The 17,856-nt window shown below is 38.8% G+C and overlaps 1 protein-coding gene across 2 annotated transcripts; it reads left to right on the forward strand.

The window, feature by feature from the left end:
- Positions 1-1,247: 1,247 nt before the first annotated feature.
- On the forward strand, positions 1,248-17,099 carry MYOZ2 (myozenin 2). 2 transcript variants are annotated; one of them, XM_015624040.3, is made up of 6 exons: positions 1,248-1,505; positions 2,050-2,153; positions 7,173-7,342; positions 8,770-8,899; positions 10,264-10,447; positions 16,655-17,099. In XM_015624040.3, the coding sequence occupies exons 2-6, from the start codon at positions 2,078-2,080 to the stop codon at positions 16,884-16,886; spliced, it is 792 nt and encodes a 263-aa protein (XP_015479526.1). In that variant the 5' UTR covers positions 1,248-1,505; positions 2,050-2,077; the 3' UTR covers positions 16,887-17,099. The 2 variants fall into 2 exon arrangements, with proteins under 2 accessions (XP_015479526.1, XP_018861756.1); XM_019006211.2 differs by lacking the exon at positions 2,050-2,153 and having other exon boundaries at positions 1,318-1,505.
- Positions 17,100-17,856: the final 757 nt, after the last annotated feature.

Genomic DNA, 17,856 nt, shown 5'->3' on the forward strand with positions numbered 1-17,856 from the left:
CCCAATTCATCAGGCTATTTTAACATTTAAGTTCTTCCCTTCAATCCCATTTGACAGGCTGATGGTGAACCCCTGAGACTATTCAAAATTGTTAGTTGAACAGATAAGATTCAACCAAGACTGTGACAACACTTGTCAGCACTTTTAAAAGTGTCTGATCCAGGCACAAAAGCTAGGAAAAATCACCAATCAGCAATAGCAGCGGGTTGATTCTGATGGTGAGGATTAAAAAGAACATTTCTTTGGGGCAGAGATGGCCAGGATCTCAGAAATATGTTTTGCAAAGCTAAGCAAAAGGAATACAAAGCTTGAGGGAAAAAAAATGCAGTTTTTCAGTTGGACAGGCAGACTTTCAGGACATTGGATCAGGCACATACATTTTATCTGTCTCAAAGCGCTTCTTGCTGGTAAAAGGTCTGCACGTTGTGCTGGTTTCTTTTATTACTCTCCAGATTCCCTTTACAGTCAGAATTCCTTTCTCATGTCATATCAGGATACATGAAATTTTCTGATCAATCCTCCAAACCAATAAGACCATTGTTTTCCATAACAAAAAGGAACTTCCTAGAACAAACTCAAATCCAAATCAGAAATACAAAAACTTCACCTTGCTTTTACTGCCCCAAAATTCATCTAGCTGCATTCAGACAGAAGGGCAAGGGGGGAATGTTCCCTTCTGCCACTGTTTTACTCTGTTCAAAGTTTGCTGATGTCTTGAAATGTCTGTGCACTACAAATCACACATTTCTTTGATAAAATGACACAACACTATCCTGGAATGCTGGGTATTAGTGAGCTTCAAATTGCAGAAGGTTTTTTGTCCCTAATGCTCAAAGAAAGTGAAGGGATTTTGAGTAACGGTTTGCGAGGCGTGTGCTCGTTGAGCAATTACTCCCCAGCACGTATAATGCTGAAGAAAATCTCATTTCTTTTCCAGAGCAGCCTCTGCATATCAGCCATCTGCCACTGACTTTAGCCATCAGCCCCTACAGAAGCACGGTTTCATCTTTCACTGAAGGATTAGCCCATGCCATTCTCATCCGCTATAGTCTTGCCTATCTATACCCTTAACGCCTTATTTTTAAATGTCTCCTTCCTGATTAAAACGCACAGGTTATAATTCTCAGGGGTGATGAGAAGATGAGGAGATGATCTCTACAGCTACCAGGGGGGGCATTCCATCAAATTTTCAGTCAGCTCTGAAAGGGATATAACCTCTCTTTGTTGTGGGTGCAGCTGAATCTTTTCTGTTCTCTTCTTTTGCCAGGAAGATATGAGTGGCTGGAGTGTTGGATTCTATATATAACTGGTTGATGTCAGCTGGATGCCAACCCCTTTGGAGAGGATCAGCCCCCCAGTTTGTCTCAGTACTAGGTACCATGCAGATCCCAGCACAAGGGTACAAACCATCCAGGACCAGGCAGGTCATCCCCATGCATAACTAACTTCTGAAGCCTCAGCTAAAGGGTTGACATCGCTTTTTATCTGCACAACAAAACAGTAGGGTAAGTGTATTGTTTCCTGAAATGTTTTGACATTGTTTATCCTACAAACTGTCATATACAAGACATTTATGTAACCTCTTGACTCTGCAACTTAAAAGATGTTTATATTTTTCTTATACAGAAATGCACCTTCTTTAAAGATGCCAGAGGAACTAGTTTCATTCCTCAGATTCTTAGATTAAAAAATTTCAAAACGTGACATTTCTGAAAACATAAACCAAGATGTAAATTAAAATTACTTAGGAATTTACATCTTGTAGTATAGTGAGTAGATGTGAGAAGGCCTATACCACTGACACTGATTTTTGCTGAAGAATTTATGTAACCAGCTCAAAGTCCATTCCTTTGAATCTTCTACCCATCAAAACATGTCCTAACATCTGTCTGCAAGCAAGGACTGCCAGTGCATTTTGCAGTGCAGTATTTCTCAGTCAGAAACCCCTGACTTCACTCTTCAGCCGTTCTAAACAGGCTGTTGGAAATGAAAGTTGGCCGAACTGTGCGCGCTGGCTCAACAATATAAAAATGTGTTGTTTTTTTGCAGCAAGGAAAAACCGTATCAGGAAATCACAATGTTATCAGACTCTGCCCTGGCCAAAGAGAGGAAAGAGCAAGCATCAGCCATTATGGATGAAATACACAGAAATGGTATAGCACTGAACCCAGCTTACTGCATATGCAATGTCCTCTAGCCCTCCCTAATACAGTTTTTTAATCATAGAGTTTAACTCTCTTACAGCTTTGTCTCTGGGTGTTTTGCCATAAATAATCTTGTGGGAGTATCATGCTGCCTATGGTAACTAATCCTTTTGTAGTTGCCTCTTTTCATTTGAAAGCTATTTTCAGATGAACAACTGCTGTGGAGGAATGAAGTAATCTAACAGCTGATGTACATTCTGCTAGGATAGCCTTTCAGAACATTGTTTGGGGTTAATAACATGACTTCATTCCACTTTAAAAGGCTATCTTCTAAGAAATATCATGATCTGTAACCTCTATTTTTTTTTTCTCTGTTTCACTCTGCTTTTTTTTATATAAATGATAAAAAAAATTGACACAAATCTTTACATCTCTGTTCCTCTCAAATCTTGTCTTTGTAACTAACACATTTTACTAGCTTTTTTGGCATTCTCTCTAATGCACAGCCACCAATTAATCTTTTCTGACAAAAATTTTACTTCTCTGTAGTTGCACTGATGAAAATGCAGGCACTTGTTGGAAGGTTGTTTGATTTTCTAAAACAGGTTCTTGATGTTATGCTTCTAGCATGACACCTCTAGAAGCAATTAACTCAGCTGGGAATACAAATCTGCTTGGCTCTCATTAGGCATGTGCTGGATGCTTTTGGAGAGCCTTCCAATCCTGCCCATGAAACCTTTTTTACCATCTACATAAGAGACCAATTTTCTAAAAGTGATAAGCACCCCACAAGCTTCACTGCAACCACAGGGAGTTGCATTAATATTTAGGATTTATGAAAGTTATACCACTTTTGTGGGATGAAATATTGAATTCCAGTTTTGAAAACATTTAGAGTGGACTGTTGTTTCAAAGATCTTGTGGTTGGTTTCTGCACTCACTCGATGACCACTGTGATTGCATGAAGAGGAGGGTGAGAGACTAAAGAATTTTTAGAACAAGAAGCTATGAGTTTGCCTGGTCCTACTCCTTCTGATATTTCCAGAGATTTTTTTTCTCAAGTTTCTATTTCTAAGCAAATACCTCTTTTCTATTTCCATTCTCCACTGAACACGCACTCAGATCTGAAAGCCAGCCTGTCCTTCCAGATTTCATTACAACCCCTGTTTTTTTGGGTTTTTTTTTGGTATTGTAAACCCAAGCACTACATGTGCCTGAAATAGCCTGTAAGCTCTTCAGGGCAAAAAGAAAAAAAAAAAAAAGTCTTTCATATGTTTGTTTGGAACCAGGCATTTCACATGGTAAATGTTGCTACTATTCATAGCAATACTAATAAATGTAGCATACAGCCCTTGAAATCATTGGTGTATCTGGATAATCTGTACTGATGCTTAACATTTGCCTCACATAATCTTCCCTTTTATTATTTACGTATTATCAGATTTGCTGTCAAGATTCATACTCATAGTTATAGCAGTTTATCCTGCAAGATATGCTGTGATATGTGGCCACTGAAGGCAATTCTAACTCTTCAAAAAATTCTATTTTTGACTCTTCTCTGGATGCTTGGGTATTTATATGTTAAGAAAAAAATGAAAGTCCATGAAATGGGCATGATAAGAGACTAAAATTTGTACAAGCTCAGTGAAGCCAGATAGAAAACAGAAAGATAAACAAAGCTGTGGTGACACAAAATAGAAGCCAGTTCTTTGGGACCAAATCTGAAAAATCCTCAGAAAAACCAAGGAGAAATCTGGCATTTAATTGGCTAGATTCAGTTCAACTAATTTTTGACATTTTGTTTTGCCCCGATTCGTTAATTCAATTACCTTAATTTGAGATCTAGAACGTGAACTGCTGTATTTCTGGGCTTGGAATCACTATTCCTAATGACAGTCCTGCAACTGGTAATTACATCAAAATTAATTGTACAGTTCCAGTCAGTCTCACAGCCCTGTGAAACTCTCCACTGCTAACACAGGTACACAATAACAAAAGGCTCTGTAACACAAACCCTAGCACCTTGGAATGGTGTAAGCATTCCTACTCCACTTTTATTTCAGGCTTTTTTATTATAATGCTTTCAGGTATACAGTGACTCTCCACTTCCTTGTTAAAAGATATTCATAGCAGAAACATTTGTTGGTAAACCCCAAAACCAGCCAAGTTTTTTGGCAATGTCTGAGACCACCTGGGCAAGACTGGTGAAGACTGAAAGTCCACCTCTGCTGTTGGCTTGTGGGACATGACTTTGTCCCGTTTTTTAGAGAAAATTAATCATAAAACACTGCAGGAATAGGCACCAACTGTAAACCTTCTTACAGTCCCAAAGAAAAACTGCCTGATAAACCAGTCTGTGCATGCAATGACCTCCTCAAGCCCTTGGTTTGTCACTTGTCAGACTTGGGCTAACCAGAACATTTCTAAGACTACTTGGTAAAGGTAAAATTGAATGTAAATATATATGTTAAAGGAAGCCCTTGGAGCTCATCACTTAAATCCCACGCCCAGTTATATATTACTTCTTAAATGCATTCTTCAGTATCTACATGATTAACTGTCTTTCCTGATGCAGTTAAAAAAATCTTATTTATGATACTACACCAAACATACTTTCTAATATTTATTATTAAATTTTGTAGTCCAGATAAAGATATTTAGAAGTTTGTACACTGAAGGATTAAAGGAATATTAGGTACTGAATCCAGGGAGAGCTGTATAAATCATATTTACATACAATTCACTGTAATTTTAAGCACAGGACAAGAAGGACTTGACAGGAGCAAATTAAAGAAATTAAGCTGAAAAGTTAAGATTAGGATTAAACTATGAATTAAGCATTCGATATTATCTTGCAACGTCTATCTATGACATTAATGTCTTCTTTCTCTCATCCCCTAAATGTCCTCCTCTCATTCTCCATCACCTTATCTGCACTGACACTGAAACTATCCCTAGACACATCATAAAGCTAGACAGATGATTAGATTATACTTGGCAAGGAATTCAAATGAACTTTACACTTATGATTTTGGGATGCTGCCTGGATACACAATAGAACACAACTGTGGCTTACAAAGTAGCTTGGAGCCTTCAGTTAACATTAACAAGAACAGTGTGTATGTAAGGGAACAGCAAGACCCAAAATAGATAACACCCAGAGTGTCCCAGAAGAATCCCGAGTGCTTTGGACAGAGCTGGGCAGTTGCCTTGGCTCCCCGGTCTCTGAGGATGTGCACGCTCCCCATTCTGTGTACAAACAACAAAAGCTTTTCTGTCTGAAAGTGTTGCTGATCCGTGGGGTGAATATCTTACTTCTTACTAACATAAAACCATCCAGCAGTCTCTACCCCCACAGTCATTTTGAGAAATGATAAAACAAAAATATGACTTGAGGTGTAAACTACAGGCCACAGGCCAATAACCAGTGCAGTTATCTCCACGTCAGAGCCAAAATCCCACCACTATCAGTCACTGATAGGGCTACACTGGGCAAGCTGAGTCATTTTCTTCCATGTTAAGAACCCTCTGTTTTGTAACTAGCTCTTAAATAACAGGAGGTTGTTAGGATTTATTGCACACACTATTTTTAAAGGAGAAGTGCACAATCCAGCTCATGATAAAGTTAACTTGCACTTGTTCCACTGAAATCCACTGCAAGCATTCAATTGAAATTAGTGTGGACAGAAATGGATCAACAGTGATGCACTCCAGGGCCCATCAACTTGTTTGATTTACTAGGTGGAAAACTCTTGTCCATCCAGCTTCAGCTAAATATTTAATATACCTGTCTCCATTAAGTTTTCCTAAATGTCAGCACATCACATTGTTTTTCCAATATAAAGTTACTAGGAGACACATGCCAGGCTGAACATGCCGTTTACTCAAAACAAAACCCTTCATATGCAATATTGACTTTGGCATCAGGTACCTTCTGCAGTTAATTAATTTGTAATGTTAATTTTAAACTGGGCCTCCTGTCTGCTTAGTCTCACAGCAGGGCACACATTATGTATAATTTGTCCTCATTTCCTTTTAATGTAATAAAATACATGTCAAAGTTCGTAATTTTATATCCTGGGGAACATAAGAATATGTGAAGCATAGAATGCCCTATTATTGTTATATTTCTTAAATTCTGCAACATTCTAAGCAAAAACAAACAGAAAATAGTTTATTCAGTGTTTAAGTTTCTGTATTCTAAGGTTTAAGTTTCATCTCTAGGTTGGGGACATTCAGTGAGAGTTCAGTCACTAAGCAATTCCTTGCTTGGTGCCACCAGCACCCCAGCTTCCGTAACACCACCATGAAGATGACCACAGGAATTCTGACATTCAGAGTTCTTTTTTTATGATCCTGATTGATCTCCCCTTCCCTTGCTTATGCATTCTCTTTTTCAAATTCCACAGGATATGAGTAAAGACATAGAAGAAATTTTTCCCAAGTGGTGAATCAAGAAATACACATCCAGTACTTCAGCTTCCGCTTAGGGAGAATAAAACCCAAAATGTCCTAAATTAATGAATTCCTAGAAGCACCTTGTAGTTCTTTGTTAGGACTCTCATTTTCCACACCTCGAGCTTTATTTGGAGAGTTAGTTTAAAAATGGTATTTAATAGAGACTGGTAGGTATGTTTAAAAGAGGTTATCTCTTATCTATCCAATGCAGAAACTTAACTGAAAGTTTGATGTGGGAACCTGGGATCAGAAGGAGTTTTGTTCCCAGTTTCAGCAGAAGCCAGTTTTTACTAGCCTGCTATTAATATAGTGTGTAGGACACTATAAATCTCATCTTGATAGCAGCTACTTTGGAGCTTGAGGTGCTTATCCTCTTTGAAAATCCAGGTTTGTGGTGTTCAACAATCTCCCCCAAAATTCTGGAAGAAGGCTTAATTTCACTAACACCATGTGACACTGTGCTATGTGCTAGCAAAATATGCATGAACATGTGCTGGATTTCAGGTGCAGAGCATGGAATATCAGACATTTCAGACAAACAGAGGTTTGTACTTACCCATTGCATTGCAGTCTCACCCAGCCTGAACCTTGGAAAGAAGGTCAGCACACCCAGAGATATCATGGTGGAGGAATTGTCGACGCTCAGCAACAGAGGGGCCAGGCTCTTCAAGAGACGCCAGCGGAGATCTGACAAATACACATATGAAAATTATCATTATGTGGCAAACAAACCAAGAAATGTGAGTATTTTGTAATGACTTCTTAGTGATTCTACATCGGGCTCCTTGGGTGCTCACAATACACATTGTGTGTGATTTACTTGCAGTTTCAGGAAGAATAAAAGCTAAGTTCTAGAATGAGGATAAGAAGAAGTGAGCCAATTGTATTTTATTAATTGAGATCCCATAGGCAATTAAAAAAACTAAATTTACATTTCTTTTTATATGCTATAAGTATTTCCAACATCTTTGATCACTTGCTCACCAGAAGTTAAATTACACTGGGATAAAAGGGGATCAAGTTTGAGCTTTGATAAATCTGCCTTTTAAAAATATATCTGCACAAAAGAAATCCTGTATAAAAAAATCTGAATAACTCCACTGAGCACCCAAGGCTATTATTAAACACTATTATTTAAAAGCCCATCTATGAATACTGTCCCCCCATTTCTCCCTCTATTGAGGGATTAGAAGCTACACAGATAAATTCTGAGCACACCGTCAATCCTGTCAGAATTCTGTACACAATTCCATGATTTTGCTACAGTCTGACAGATCCACTTCCCTCTAGTCCACTTTTCCCCCAAAACCACAAAGTACACATGGTTTACAGTTAGTATGACATTCCAACATATGAAAAAATGATGCCTCTGGCTCCTGTTCCCTCCCCTAAGTGTCTATTTAGCACTGCTGGTGGTGCCTGCATCATCTTTAGGATTCCGCCTGCCAAAGTTAATCTTTCTAACTTACTTCAGGATGACTAGAAAACATTCTGCCTTGATCATTTTCTTGTTGTTGTTTCAAGTTTAAACAAGTATTATTTGTTTGCTTTCCTACTTCAACAAACTCTTACTCTAAACCAGTCTATATTTAAATTGCTTTTAGCCTATGTGTCATAGCTAAAATAAGATGCTGACTTCTTATGAGACTCTAATTCTATATTTATGCAACAATGATTAAGCCTTCAGATGTTTCCTTAGAACCGATATCCCAATAGGAGGGTGGAAAATAACAGCATATCATGAATCTCCAGAAAGTGACCTGCACTGAATTTGTTATTTCTGCTACAAATAAAGGAAAAGACAATCCCAAACAAAAGCAGTTCAAGAAATGCAGCGAGTTTTCAACCAATAGGGAAGAGATGCTTTGAAGAATCAACGCTTTGAAACTCAAAGGGCTCAAACTTGCCAGATTTCTTGACCCTTTGGGTAGCATGGGTGCTCTGTCTGGCACAGAACAGCTTCTAGTGTCTAGTGACTGAAAAAAATGCTCATTTTTGGTTACTTAGGCAATTGAAGTGTGAAGGGAATACTGTACCAAACAGCAGGACAGCGTGCTTTAGGACTGTACACGCTGGGAATCAGATCTGAGCCATAAATCAGAGCATTACTGCAGCCTCCCCAGAGAATCCCATGCCTGAAGTGCTATTTCTTCCTGTCTGAATGCAGCGTGGAGAGCCCATCCAGAGTGTCAGAATGGACGGCCTCAGTGTGGAAGGAATCCCCCAGCATGCCCCGATGACACCTCCCAACACGCCCGACCCCCGCAGCCCTCCACACCCTGACAACATCGCCCCAGGTAATATGTGAGTCTACACACACTAAACACATTCAGTCTCATTTCATAACAAAGAAATCACCATTTTTAAGGCAGTACCTTCACCAAGGATGGACTAATGGACTAATATTAGAAATAGACACATTTGAGTCGGGTCAGAACTTCTCCCAGAAGTGTAAAGTGATGCTCTTAGTTGATTGTGTTCATTTTTAAAAGATCTGATTTACCTTTTGTACTACATCTCTCTAAACTGAAAATGTATCTTAATATCAAGAGAGACTGCTCCCATATATACAGGCCTTAAAAATATTGACAAAGAGATCCTCTGATTTAAAACCACATTTATATACTGATTTTTCCTTGCCCAACCATTGTTTCCAATATGAAACACCCTGCTCAACAGTCAGCGAGCTATTCATTGTACTTTAATTATCCATAAATGTAAATCCAAAGCCACTAAGTTTTGCTAGAACCCTTTAGAGAGGAGTAACTTTAAAAGGAATTTGCCTCTGGCTGCATAAACTGTTCTTTTTTAAATCCTTAACTGTGAGGGTACTGTTGGCTTTATTTAAAGGAGTGAATTACAAGAAGGCCTTATTTTGTATTCTTTAAAGACTAGAGAAGGCTAATTTGTTTTAATTAATTTATTCAGTGATATAGCCCTTCTTCCTGTTTATGAATTATCCATGAGCAGACCGTGGTTTTTACAAATTCATTCTTTGTTCAGAATTACTCAATGCATGTTTTGTGCAGACCTTTTCCAGTCCATGTAAACTAGGTCAGTCCTGCTCTGCTGGTGACTGCTGAGGCTCTGCATCCCTTGGCCAAACACAATGCAAACAGAGGTAACTTCCCTTGCTAAGACATGATACAAATCTTCAAGCCTTTCTTTAGGCAAAAAAGCCCTGGTTAGAGTAAGCCATAAGGAGATTTATGCTTAAAGAATGAAATAGCATTCATTTAAAGACTGAGATGTAGATATACTTGTGGAAAATTTCACTCAAAGAGGTAGAATTATCTTACTTTAAATCAACAGTCTCTTTTCAACATCTTTTTGTTAATTTAGCCCGAGGACTGTGTAGATACACTCTGTGGTTTCAAACAAATGCTTACAACAGAAACAAATTTATAAAAAACCAAAATAAATGTAGGCTCAAAAGAAGTTGGAATACTTCTTTTAGAGCAGTTACCTATCTAAAAGGCTACAAATTTCCCCTGCCAGATCTCTGTTTCTGTGTAGCTGTGGCCTGGTGACTTTACCCAACTGTTCATTTTAACTCGCTGAGAAATTCTGCTGTGTTTGTTCCTGCTCAATGCAGAATGGTGGCAAGGAAGCAGAACACACAAAGACTCATTATAATCATTTTACCTTGATCACACTGCAGGATATTCTGGACCACTGAAAGAAATTCCTCCTGAAAAGTTCAACACTACTGCTGTGCCAAAGTATTACCAGTCTCCCTGGATAGAAGCCATTAGGGATGACCCAGAACTGCTGGAAGCTTTATATCCTAAACTTTTTACACCTGAAGCAAAGCCGGAGCTGCCTGACTACAGGAGCTTTAACAGGTAATCCTGAATGAACACTGAATTTTACTGACCAGAGGAAAATTACTGTGAAATAAAATGTTTTTACACCAGCTTTAAAAACCCTACCACCTGTGTTTGCAAGTGTATGCATAAACATGAACACTCACAGAGATTACAAGTGGTTAACAAGAGCATTAAGGAGCAGATTACTCTATCTCTAAGGCATGGGCCCAAATTCAAACTGTAGAACTAGGAATAGAAGCTAAATTGCAAAAAAATATTGAAAGAAAGGAAGAATCAGAATCCAGAGCCCAGAGAAGTTGTGGATGCCCATTGCTGGAGGTGTTCAAAGCCAGGCTGGATGGAGCTCTGAGCAACCTGTTCTAGCAAAAAGTCTCCCTGCCCATGGCAGGCGGGTTGGAACTAAATTGTCTTTAAGGGACCTTCCAACCCAAACCACTCTATGATTCTATGATTCTGTGATTCAGTGCACTCAATAAATAGGAAATATGAGCTTCAAAGTCCTTGTTGACTTCAGTAGGTATGTTATTGTCAGATCTCTCAGGCAGAACTTTGTTTCTAAGTTGTATAATGCAAAGTACTCTTTTTCTGTTTCTTTTTTTTTAATACAGCTCACATGGTTTCATTTTAGGCAATGATGGTGCAATGGACTTTATCCCACAACTAATCCCTCACAATTTTGTTTTACTGCTGTATAACATTCTTTATTTATTTGACAACCTTCAGCAACAAATTAACAGATTAAACATTGTTTTACTTACATAGTAACTAGTGTATCATGGCTTTCCCTAGAACTTCTAGCTACATGGACAACACTGAGTTTCTGAAGTTTTAAAGCAAATTCTTACTCGTGTCTTTTGCTTTCTTTCATTGCATCTACACTATTTTTATTTACTGAAGTAATGGACAACCCTGCTGAGTTCTAGACAGCTGAGCCAAACCAAAGCCCCTCCTCAAAAGGCCAGACAGCAATCTATTGAAAAACAAAATTGCTCATGGCAATACAAACTTAGAGAAAAATACCACAAACATCACTTGTGTTCCTGATGTTGATGTGGGCCTCAACTATGAGTGCAAGCACTAAAACATCACACAATTCAACACCAAAATTGGCACTGCAGACACTGCATTAGTTCTGATTTCCTAGCAGCAATATACAGTGCCATGTTAATAACTGAGTCTGTGTGGCACCCTCTTCCCGGCAGACAAAATAGCAAATCCAAGTCAGAGATGTGCCACAGCTGCCAACATCAGAACAGTAACAGCACAGTTTATGTACTGTGCTTATTGTAACCTAAAAAACCCATAAATTTAAAAAAAAAATAAAATAAAGAACCCAAGAAAAAAATCTGAAGATACAAATAGATGGAGACAGAATCAGTTCTCCCTCTTACAAGAGGTGCTAGTCATTATTGTGAAGGACAGCATCAGACAGGGCACAGAGACTCCATTAACAGGGATATGTGTCTTGAGACAGTGTCTGATGGCTTCTTTGTGGATTTTAAGGCTGTCTCTGTGGCCCTGTGTTCTGCTAGCTGCCCTTTTTACAACACTAACTATTTGGATTTCTTTCTATGTGGAGTTTCTTTATGTATGACATGGCAGAACTGTGACTCACCATTCTGAATTTCTTGAACATATGTGCATTCTTACAAGGGAAAAGTCAATATTCTCCCTTGTAACTGCCATAAAAAACTAAAAAATTTGGCATGTAAATCCAGGCTGTGAAATTGGTAAATCCAATCTAAAAAATAAACATAGTTCACCACAGGTCTCCTTCTCATAGAAAAAAACTGATATCCAGTAGAGAAGGATGGCTGGTGGTCTTTGCTGTTATAGACTTATGTTTTCTAGCAGATTCAAAAAGAAATGGAGAATCTGAAAAACTAAAATTCAAGATAATAATCTCTTGGAGATGATTTTGCAGCCATGATTTAGATGTCTACACTCCTAAAAATGCACAGGAGAGTGTCTGAAGATGGGATTTTAAACAGCACGCTGTCATGCCAGCAGAAGAGGACTAACTGGACTTCTTTGTCTAGATCCTACTAAGTCATTCTGTGCATCTAGGTCACAGCATCCTTGGCCTGCTTAATTGCAGTCTTGGAGAGAAAGCAAATGATACTGTATTAAACAATTAAAGTGTGATATAATGTCATCATTTTGTTATCAGCGAGGGTATCTATCTAGGCTTTCCATCCTGCCTCATCATCCGCTAAAGTGCCATTGTGTTTGTTCTCCTGCAAAGCACTGCTACAGTCACCATTAGTCAGGAGGGGGTGCGGTTAACAGCAAGCGTGAGCCATAGGATTCCCAAGGGAAATGGCCCTGAGATCCTTCCCGGTTCATTCACTGGCGTCTGTCGAAGCGGCACTCAGACTTTACAAACCAATTTAGGCTCCTTTCAGCTTTCCTTGTTACACAACAAACTGGAAAAGCAGCACAACCTGAGCAGGTAGGAAGGTCTGATGTGTTGGAACTGCGGCCCACATTCACAGCTATGGAGCATCTTCAGCACTAAACAGCATCCAGATTTTTTCCCCCACTGTCCAGCAGTGAAGAAATGACTCTGGATGCTGCAGCAGTGCAATTTTTATTACACTAAGGAACTTTTAAAAACAAATAAGGAATTCATAGAGGTATTTTTTGGAGTCTAGTGTTCGTTTTAAGCTGCAGGGACTTTGCAGTGCTGGCAGGTCACTGGAGGAAGAGCCATGGTGGCAAATGTCAGGAGGGTTTGTGCAGTGCAGCAGGGCTGTCAGTGAGACAGGCAGCGGTGCCTTGGCTGGGCAGAGGGGACTGGGGCTCAGAGGGGCTCTGAACACACTCTGAACACCAGGCTCCTCTTTCTCCTCCTCAGAGGTAAAACAAATCTGTGCTAGCAGAGAAAAGCAGCAGAACAGACCATGCCATCTGGCTTCTCTTGGACATTCATTCCTATTAGGATTGAAGAAGCATTTACTAGTGGAAAATCTTTCTTGTCGCTTTTACCAGTGTGGAAGCACCAAGTAATTAATCTGTGGGAAAGCAGCATGAATCTGCATTTGCTGAGGAGTTTATAATATTACTTAAATTAGTACCTTTATTCCATCTGCTTTCTTGGAGCTGGATAAAATGTCAGAGGTAGGATTATGTGAGTAACATACAAAGCACCACATCTTACTCACATAGGACAAGCAAGTCAGACTAGTTCTGCCTCTCCTACCAGATAAATTCTTGCTCAGCTTTCTCAATTCCAGAAGACTACTCTTTCAAAAGCACTACAGGAATTCAGTCCATCTGGACTGGGCTCTGTTTTCATTGATTCATGGATTTTGAAGTCTATTGTAAAATGGTAAGATAGAGTCTCACAGAAATTTTGGGTGCTAACTTGAAGTGATGAGAGATTAGTGGGAGCTGGGTGCTTAGCCAATTCCTTAGCACTCAAATACCTCTGTGAAATTAGCATTAGCTCTTGCACAGTGAAGCTCTGAGCATTTTGCAAGGTCAAAGTCTTTGCTCTTATGTCTCATTTTTTAGTAGAATTAAAGATAAGAAAAATGTTCTATGAATGATGATCCTGCTTTAAAACGTGAAACTCACATTTTTTGTGGTTATGTAACCAGAGGTGCTAATCTAATGCAGTTAAAACATTTCTTCACTTTCCCAAATCATTAGCTACAAGCTGTCTCCTATGTTGAGAAAATACAATGTTCAATAAGAAAGACTAAGGGTAAAAAGTTAAAAAGAAATCCTGTTAAAACGACAGCTAAAAATAAACATGATTGTGCCTGCTATTGTTAAATCAAGCACCTACTTTTTAGGAATATGCAAAGTGAATATTAAACAATCTGTTACACTTCCTGGTGCTATTTCCTATGGCTCTGAACCAGCATTTCCACCCTTATTATGAGCAATGACTACTGGAATTTTTCAGGCATGAGATTTAGGCTTCTATACAATGAATCAGAGCTCAAGCAGCCCAGCTGATGTGCACACAACAGAGGTCATTACACCACCATGTTGTCAGACAAGTTATTGCTCCCAAGAATATATTTACTGGTGCTGTGAAGGAAAATCAACATCTCCTAGCCAATTACTGTACTCTCCTTTCTGTCAATCATCATGTGCCCCTGGCCTATAAGGCAGGAATGCAGAGTTCTCTGAGGCCAGACTTTGGGTAGCAACTGCAGGGGGGTATTTTGCCACAGAAGATACCTGAATTTCCAAAGAAAGCCCTCCTGCTTTTGTTACATACAGGAACATGGTCTATTTAGAACCCATAAATACCACAAAGAGGATGTTTTAGACAACAGAATTGTTTAGCAATTTATACAACTATTATAATTCTGTTTATTTTAATTATCCCTTTAATATACATATCAATGATAATTAAACATCACAACAACGTGAGAATGTGTATCGTAATTAGGGCAGCAATTAAAACAATATTTATTATCCGGTGAGATGTAGATCACTACATTCACTCTGTGCCAATTACCAAGCAATTACTTTTAATCAGTATCATACGGTATCCCTGTTGACATTGTGACCTAGAAGACATCTCCACAAGAAGAGCTTGATACCACAGGCTCGATACCAACTTTGGATAAACAATTTCCTTTGACCTCAAGAGAGTTTAATGCCTGGGCTGGCTGCTGCTGCAACATCTTGTCTTATCATCATTTGAGATACATTTTTAGAGCTTAATCCAAAGCAGTGTTCTTCTCTCAGGGAGGGTGCAAGCCCAGAGCGTGCATGATTTTTTATATCTCCCAGGATTGATGCTTTGGAGTTAACACCATCCCCTTCAACAAATGCTGCTCTTACCAAAATGCAGTGAATCATCCATGTAATGACAGAGCAGCACCACTTCTATGTCAGAGATGCATTTTTCTGAACTAATCTTTTTGTGTGTGTGTACTTAATTCTTAGTACAAAACTTAGGGGTTCTATCCTGCTGAAAATTCTAGACAGACCTTCAAATGCTCTCTTTTAGTTTCTGTTGGTATTAATTTCTCTGGCCTTCTGCTATAATACCTGGAGCCACGGGAATTATATTCCATCAGATCTCTTCTTCTATACCACACATAAAATATACCAAGGGTGCTGAAATTCCATTTCAAAAAAATTCATTTTCTCGTGCTATTGTATATCTGGTTTTGCAGAAATCAGGTGCTCTTGTGCAGTTTAAAAATCTGACACTCTTCACTGGCTAGAAAATATCCCAGCAAAGTTATGCAGCTGATTAAAATGCAGAGCACATACCATAGTCTGTTTGTTTGTACAAAGGAGGCTGGAAGAAGTGACAGGAAAACTCAAGTTGTTTTTTTTTTCAGGCTGAAACCTGTATATACAAAAAATCAGGGGAGGTATTTGGAAATACTGTTGTTTTAAATTATTTGCAAATGCATGTGAAAGTCAGTTCCAGCTTAGTATTCCTTATCTTTCAGTTTCTCAGGTTTACTGCCTGAGGGAAAATTTACATTTAAATAACATGAAAAATGCTGGCTGAACAGTGTTTCAAGGTTTAGTTACATAAACATTTTCTTCAGAAACAAAGCTGGTGTATCAAGTCCTCACCCATTCCCTCCTTTCCAGAGCCTGTTGTCTTTGGCTGTTCCTTTCTGCTTCACTCATTAAGCTCCACTCCTCTTCACTTGTATTGCTGCAACTGTTCGAGCACACTGTTACAAACCAGATTGTTGAAATAATTTGGGTTTTGAAGTGCTCCTTTGTTTTGAAGGGCCTTTGTTTAACCCAGATCACAGAAGTGACCCGAGTTTATAGCACAACCCACATACATTCTAACTGGTTCAACAATATGGTGCTGAAACACAGCGTAGTGGGAGGAACAAGGAGCTGAGGAGAGGAGAAAATGGGGTGAGAAGTTTCTGAACTAATTACTTGCTAGAGAGAATGTGTTGAGCTACAGTTTCAGACTTATCAACTTATCACCAACAAAATAAGTTTAGTAACTGTGACTCACCAGTTACAGGGTTTTCTTGCAACATCTTTTTCTCTCGGCTTTTCCATCCATTTGAATTTTAAAAAAGGCTTTGAGCTTTATCGTAGGGGAAATTAATCAGGTCTTAAAGAGAATTTCCCAGAAAAAAGTCAGAATGCTTTTCTCCAAAGCTTGAGAATGTAAACAAGGAATTGGAACAAAAATCTGTTATTTTCAGCTTCTGGCAGGAAAAATATTTTTAAAATCACATTTAACTTTTATTTCTCTGATATCTACAGAGTTGCCACTCCCTTTGGTGGTTTTGAGAGAGCATCAAAGCTGGTTAAATTCAAGGTACCAGATTATAATATGCTGATGCTAAACGATCCCAGATTCATGATCCTTGCAAACCCTCTTGCTGCCAGAAGATCCTTCAACAGGACTCCCAAAGGATGGACATCCGAGAATATCCCTGTAGTGTTCATTCAGCCTGCAGAATCCAACACTGTTCCAGAAACAGAGGACCTGTGAGAGAGGCTGCATTCTACATGCTACAAAATGCTGAAAGCTGCACATCCGTGAATTTTTGGTCCAAATATTAATAAAGCCTACTGACAAAATTTTCCCTTGGAAGCTGGAGTATAAGTAATAATGTGGGATGCAGTGTCTCTTTTCTGGCACCCAGTTTCATCTGTAAACATGAGCTAAATAAAGTAACTTGGAAAATATGACAGTGATATTTTCTATTTGTGTTTACATGTTCTTTTACTTTCTGAAATCTTTGCATGTCATTTAAGAACAAGTGTACCAAGAAAAATGAAGTGACACTACTCTAAAGGGCCTTGATAGGTACGGAAATTTAGGGAAAACAACCAAGCAAACTCTGCATTTAATGCAGCCCAGGTTCTGCCTGCTTAAGATAAGTTCTGACAAAACAACTTTCTTCCCAAACCCTGCCTTTGGCCCAAGGTAAGAATCGTGTCGTTACTTCAGTGACAGCAAGTTCAGGCCATTTTCCACCTTTCTGACTCTTCCTCAGCTGTTATGATGCACATCCGTGCCTGTGTCACCTGGATTTGTTTACAGAAAACTCAGTAAATTTGGCAATGACAAGGATTACGTACTGGGATGAAAGAGTACAGAGGTATTTCCTGGATGTCTAGAATGTTTGTATTATTCACAAGTAAAAAGCCCAGCAATGACTGGTTATGTCAAACATACAAAAATAGTATCACCAAGCTGTGTTAGCACAAATGCTTTACTTACTAGAAAGAAATGTCATAGATCTTTCCCCCTACATCTATACTGGGACTTAAAAGCATGAGAGAGTCCTTGCTCTTGATATACTGACAAGCTCTGACATTTTATAAATATCAGTATACATGTTCTTCAAATGTCATTTCAAGGCAGACAGCTGGCAAAGGAAATTTTGCCATCCATTTCCTTTAATTTACTTTGTCACACAATTTTCACAAATAAATGTACAGGTCCTGAACAGATT

Source organism: Parus major, chromosome 4 (assembly GCF_001522545.3).
Source record: "Parus major isolate Abel chromosome 4, Parus_major1.1, whole genome shotgun sequence".
NCBI lineage: Eukaryota > Metazoa > Chordata > Aves > Passeriformes > Paridae > Parus > Parus major.

What these genes read in the sequence shown, in the direction of transcription:
- MYOZ2 (XM_015624040.3), top strand. Translation starts at nt 2,078, where the DNA reads ATGTTATCAGACTCTGCCCTGGCCAAAGAGAGGAAAGAGCAAGCATCA. An exon ending in CCCTGACAACATCGCCCCAG is followed by an intron (nt 8,900 to 10,263) that starts GTAATATGTGAG and finishes ATCACACTGCAG; the next exon opens with GATATTCTGGACCACTGAAA. An exon ending in GACTACAGGAGCTTTAACAG is followed by an intron (nt 10,448 to 16,654) that starts GTAATCCTGAAT and finishes TGATATCTACAG; the next exon opens with AGTTGCCACTCCCTTTGGTG.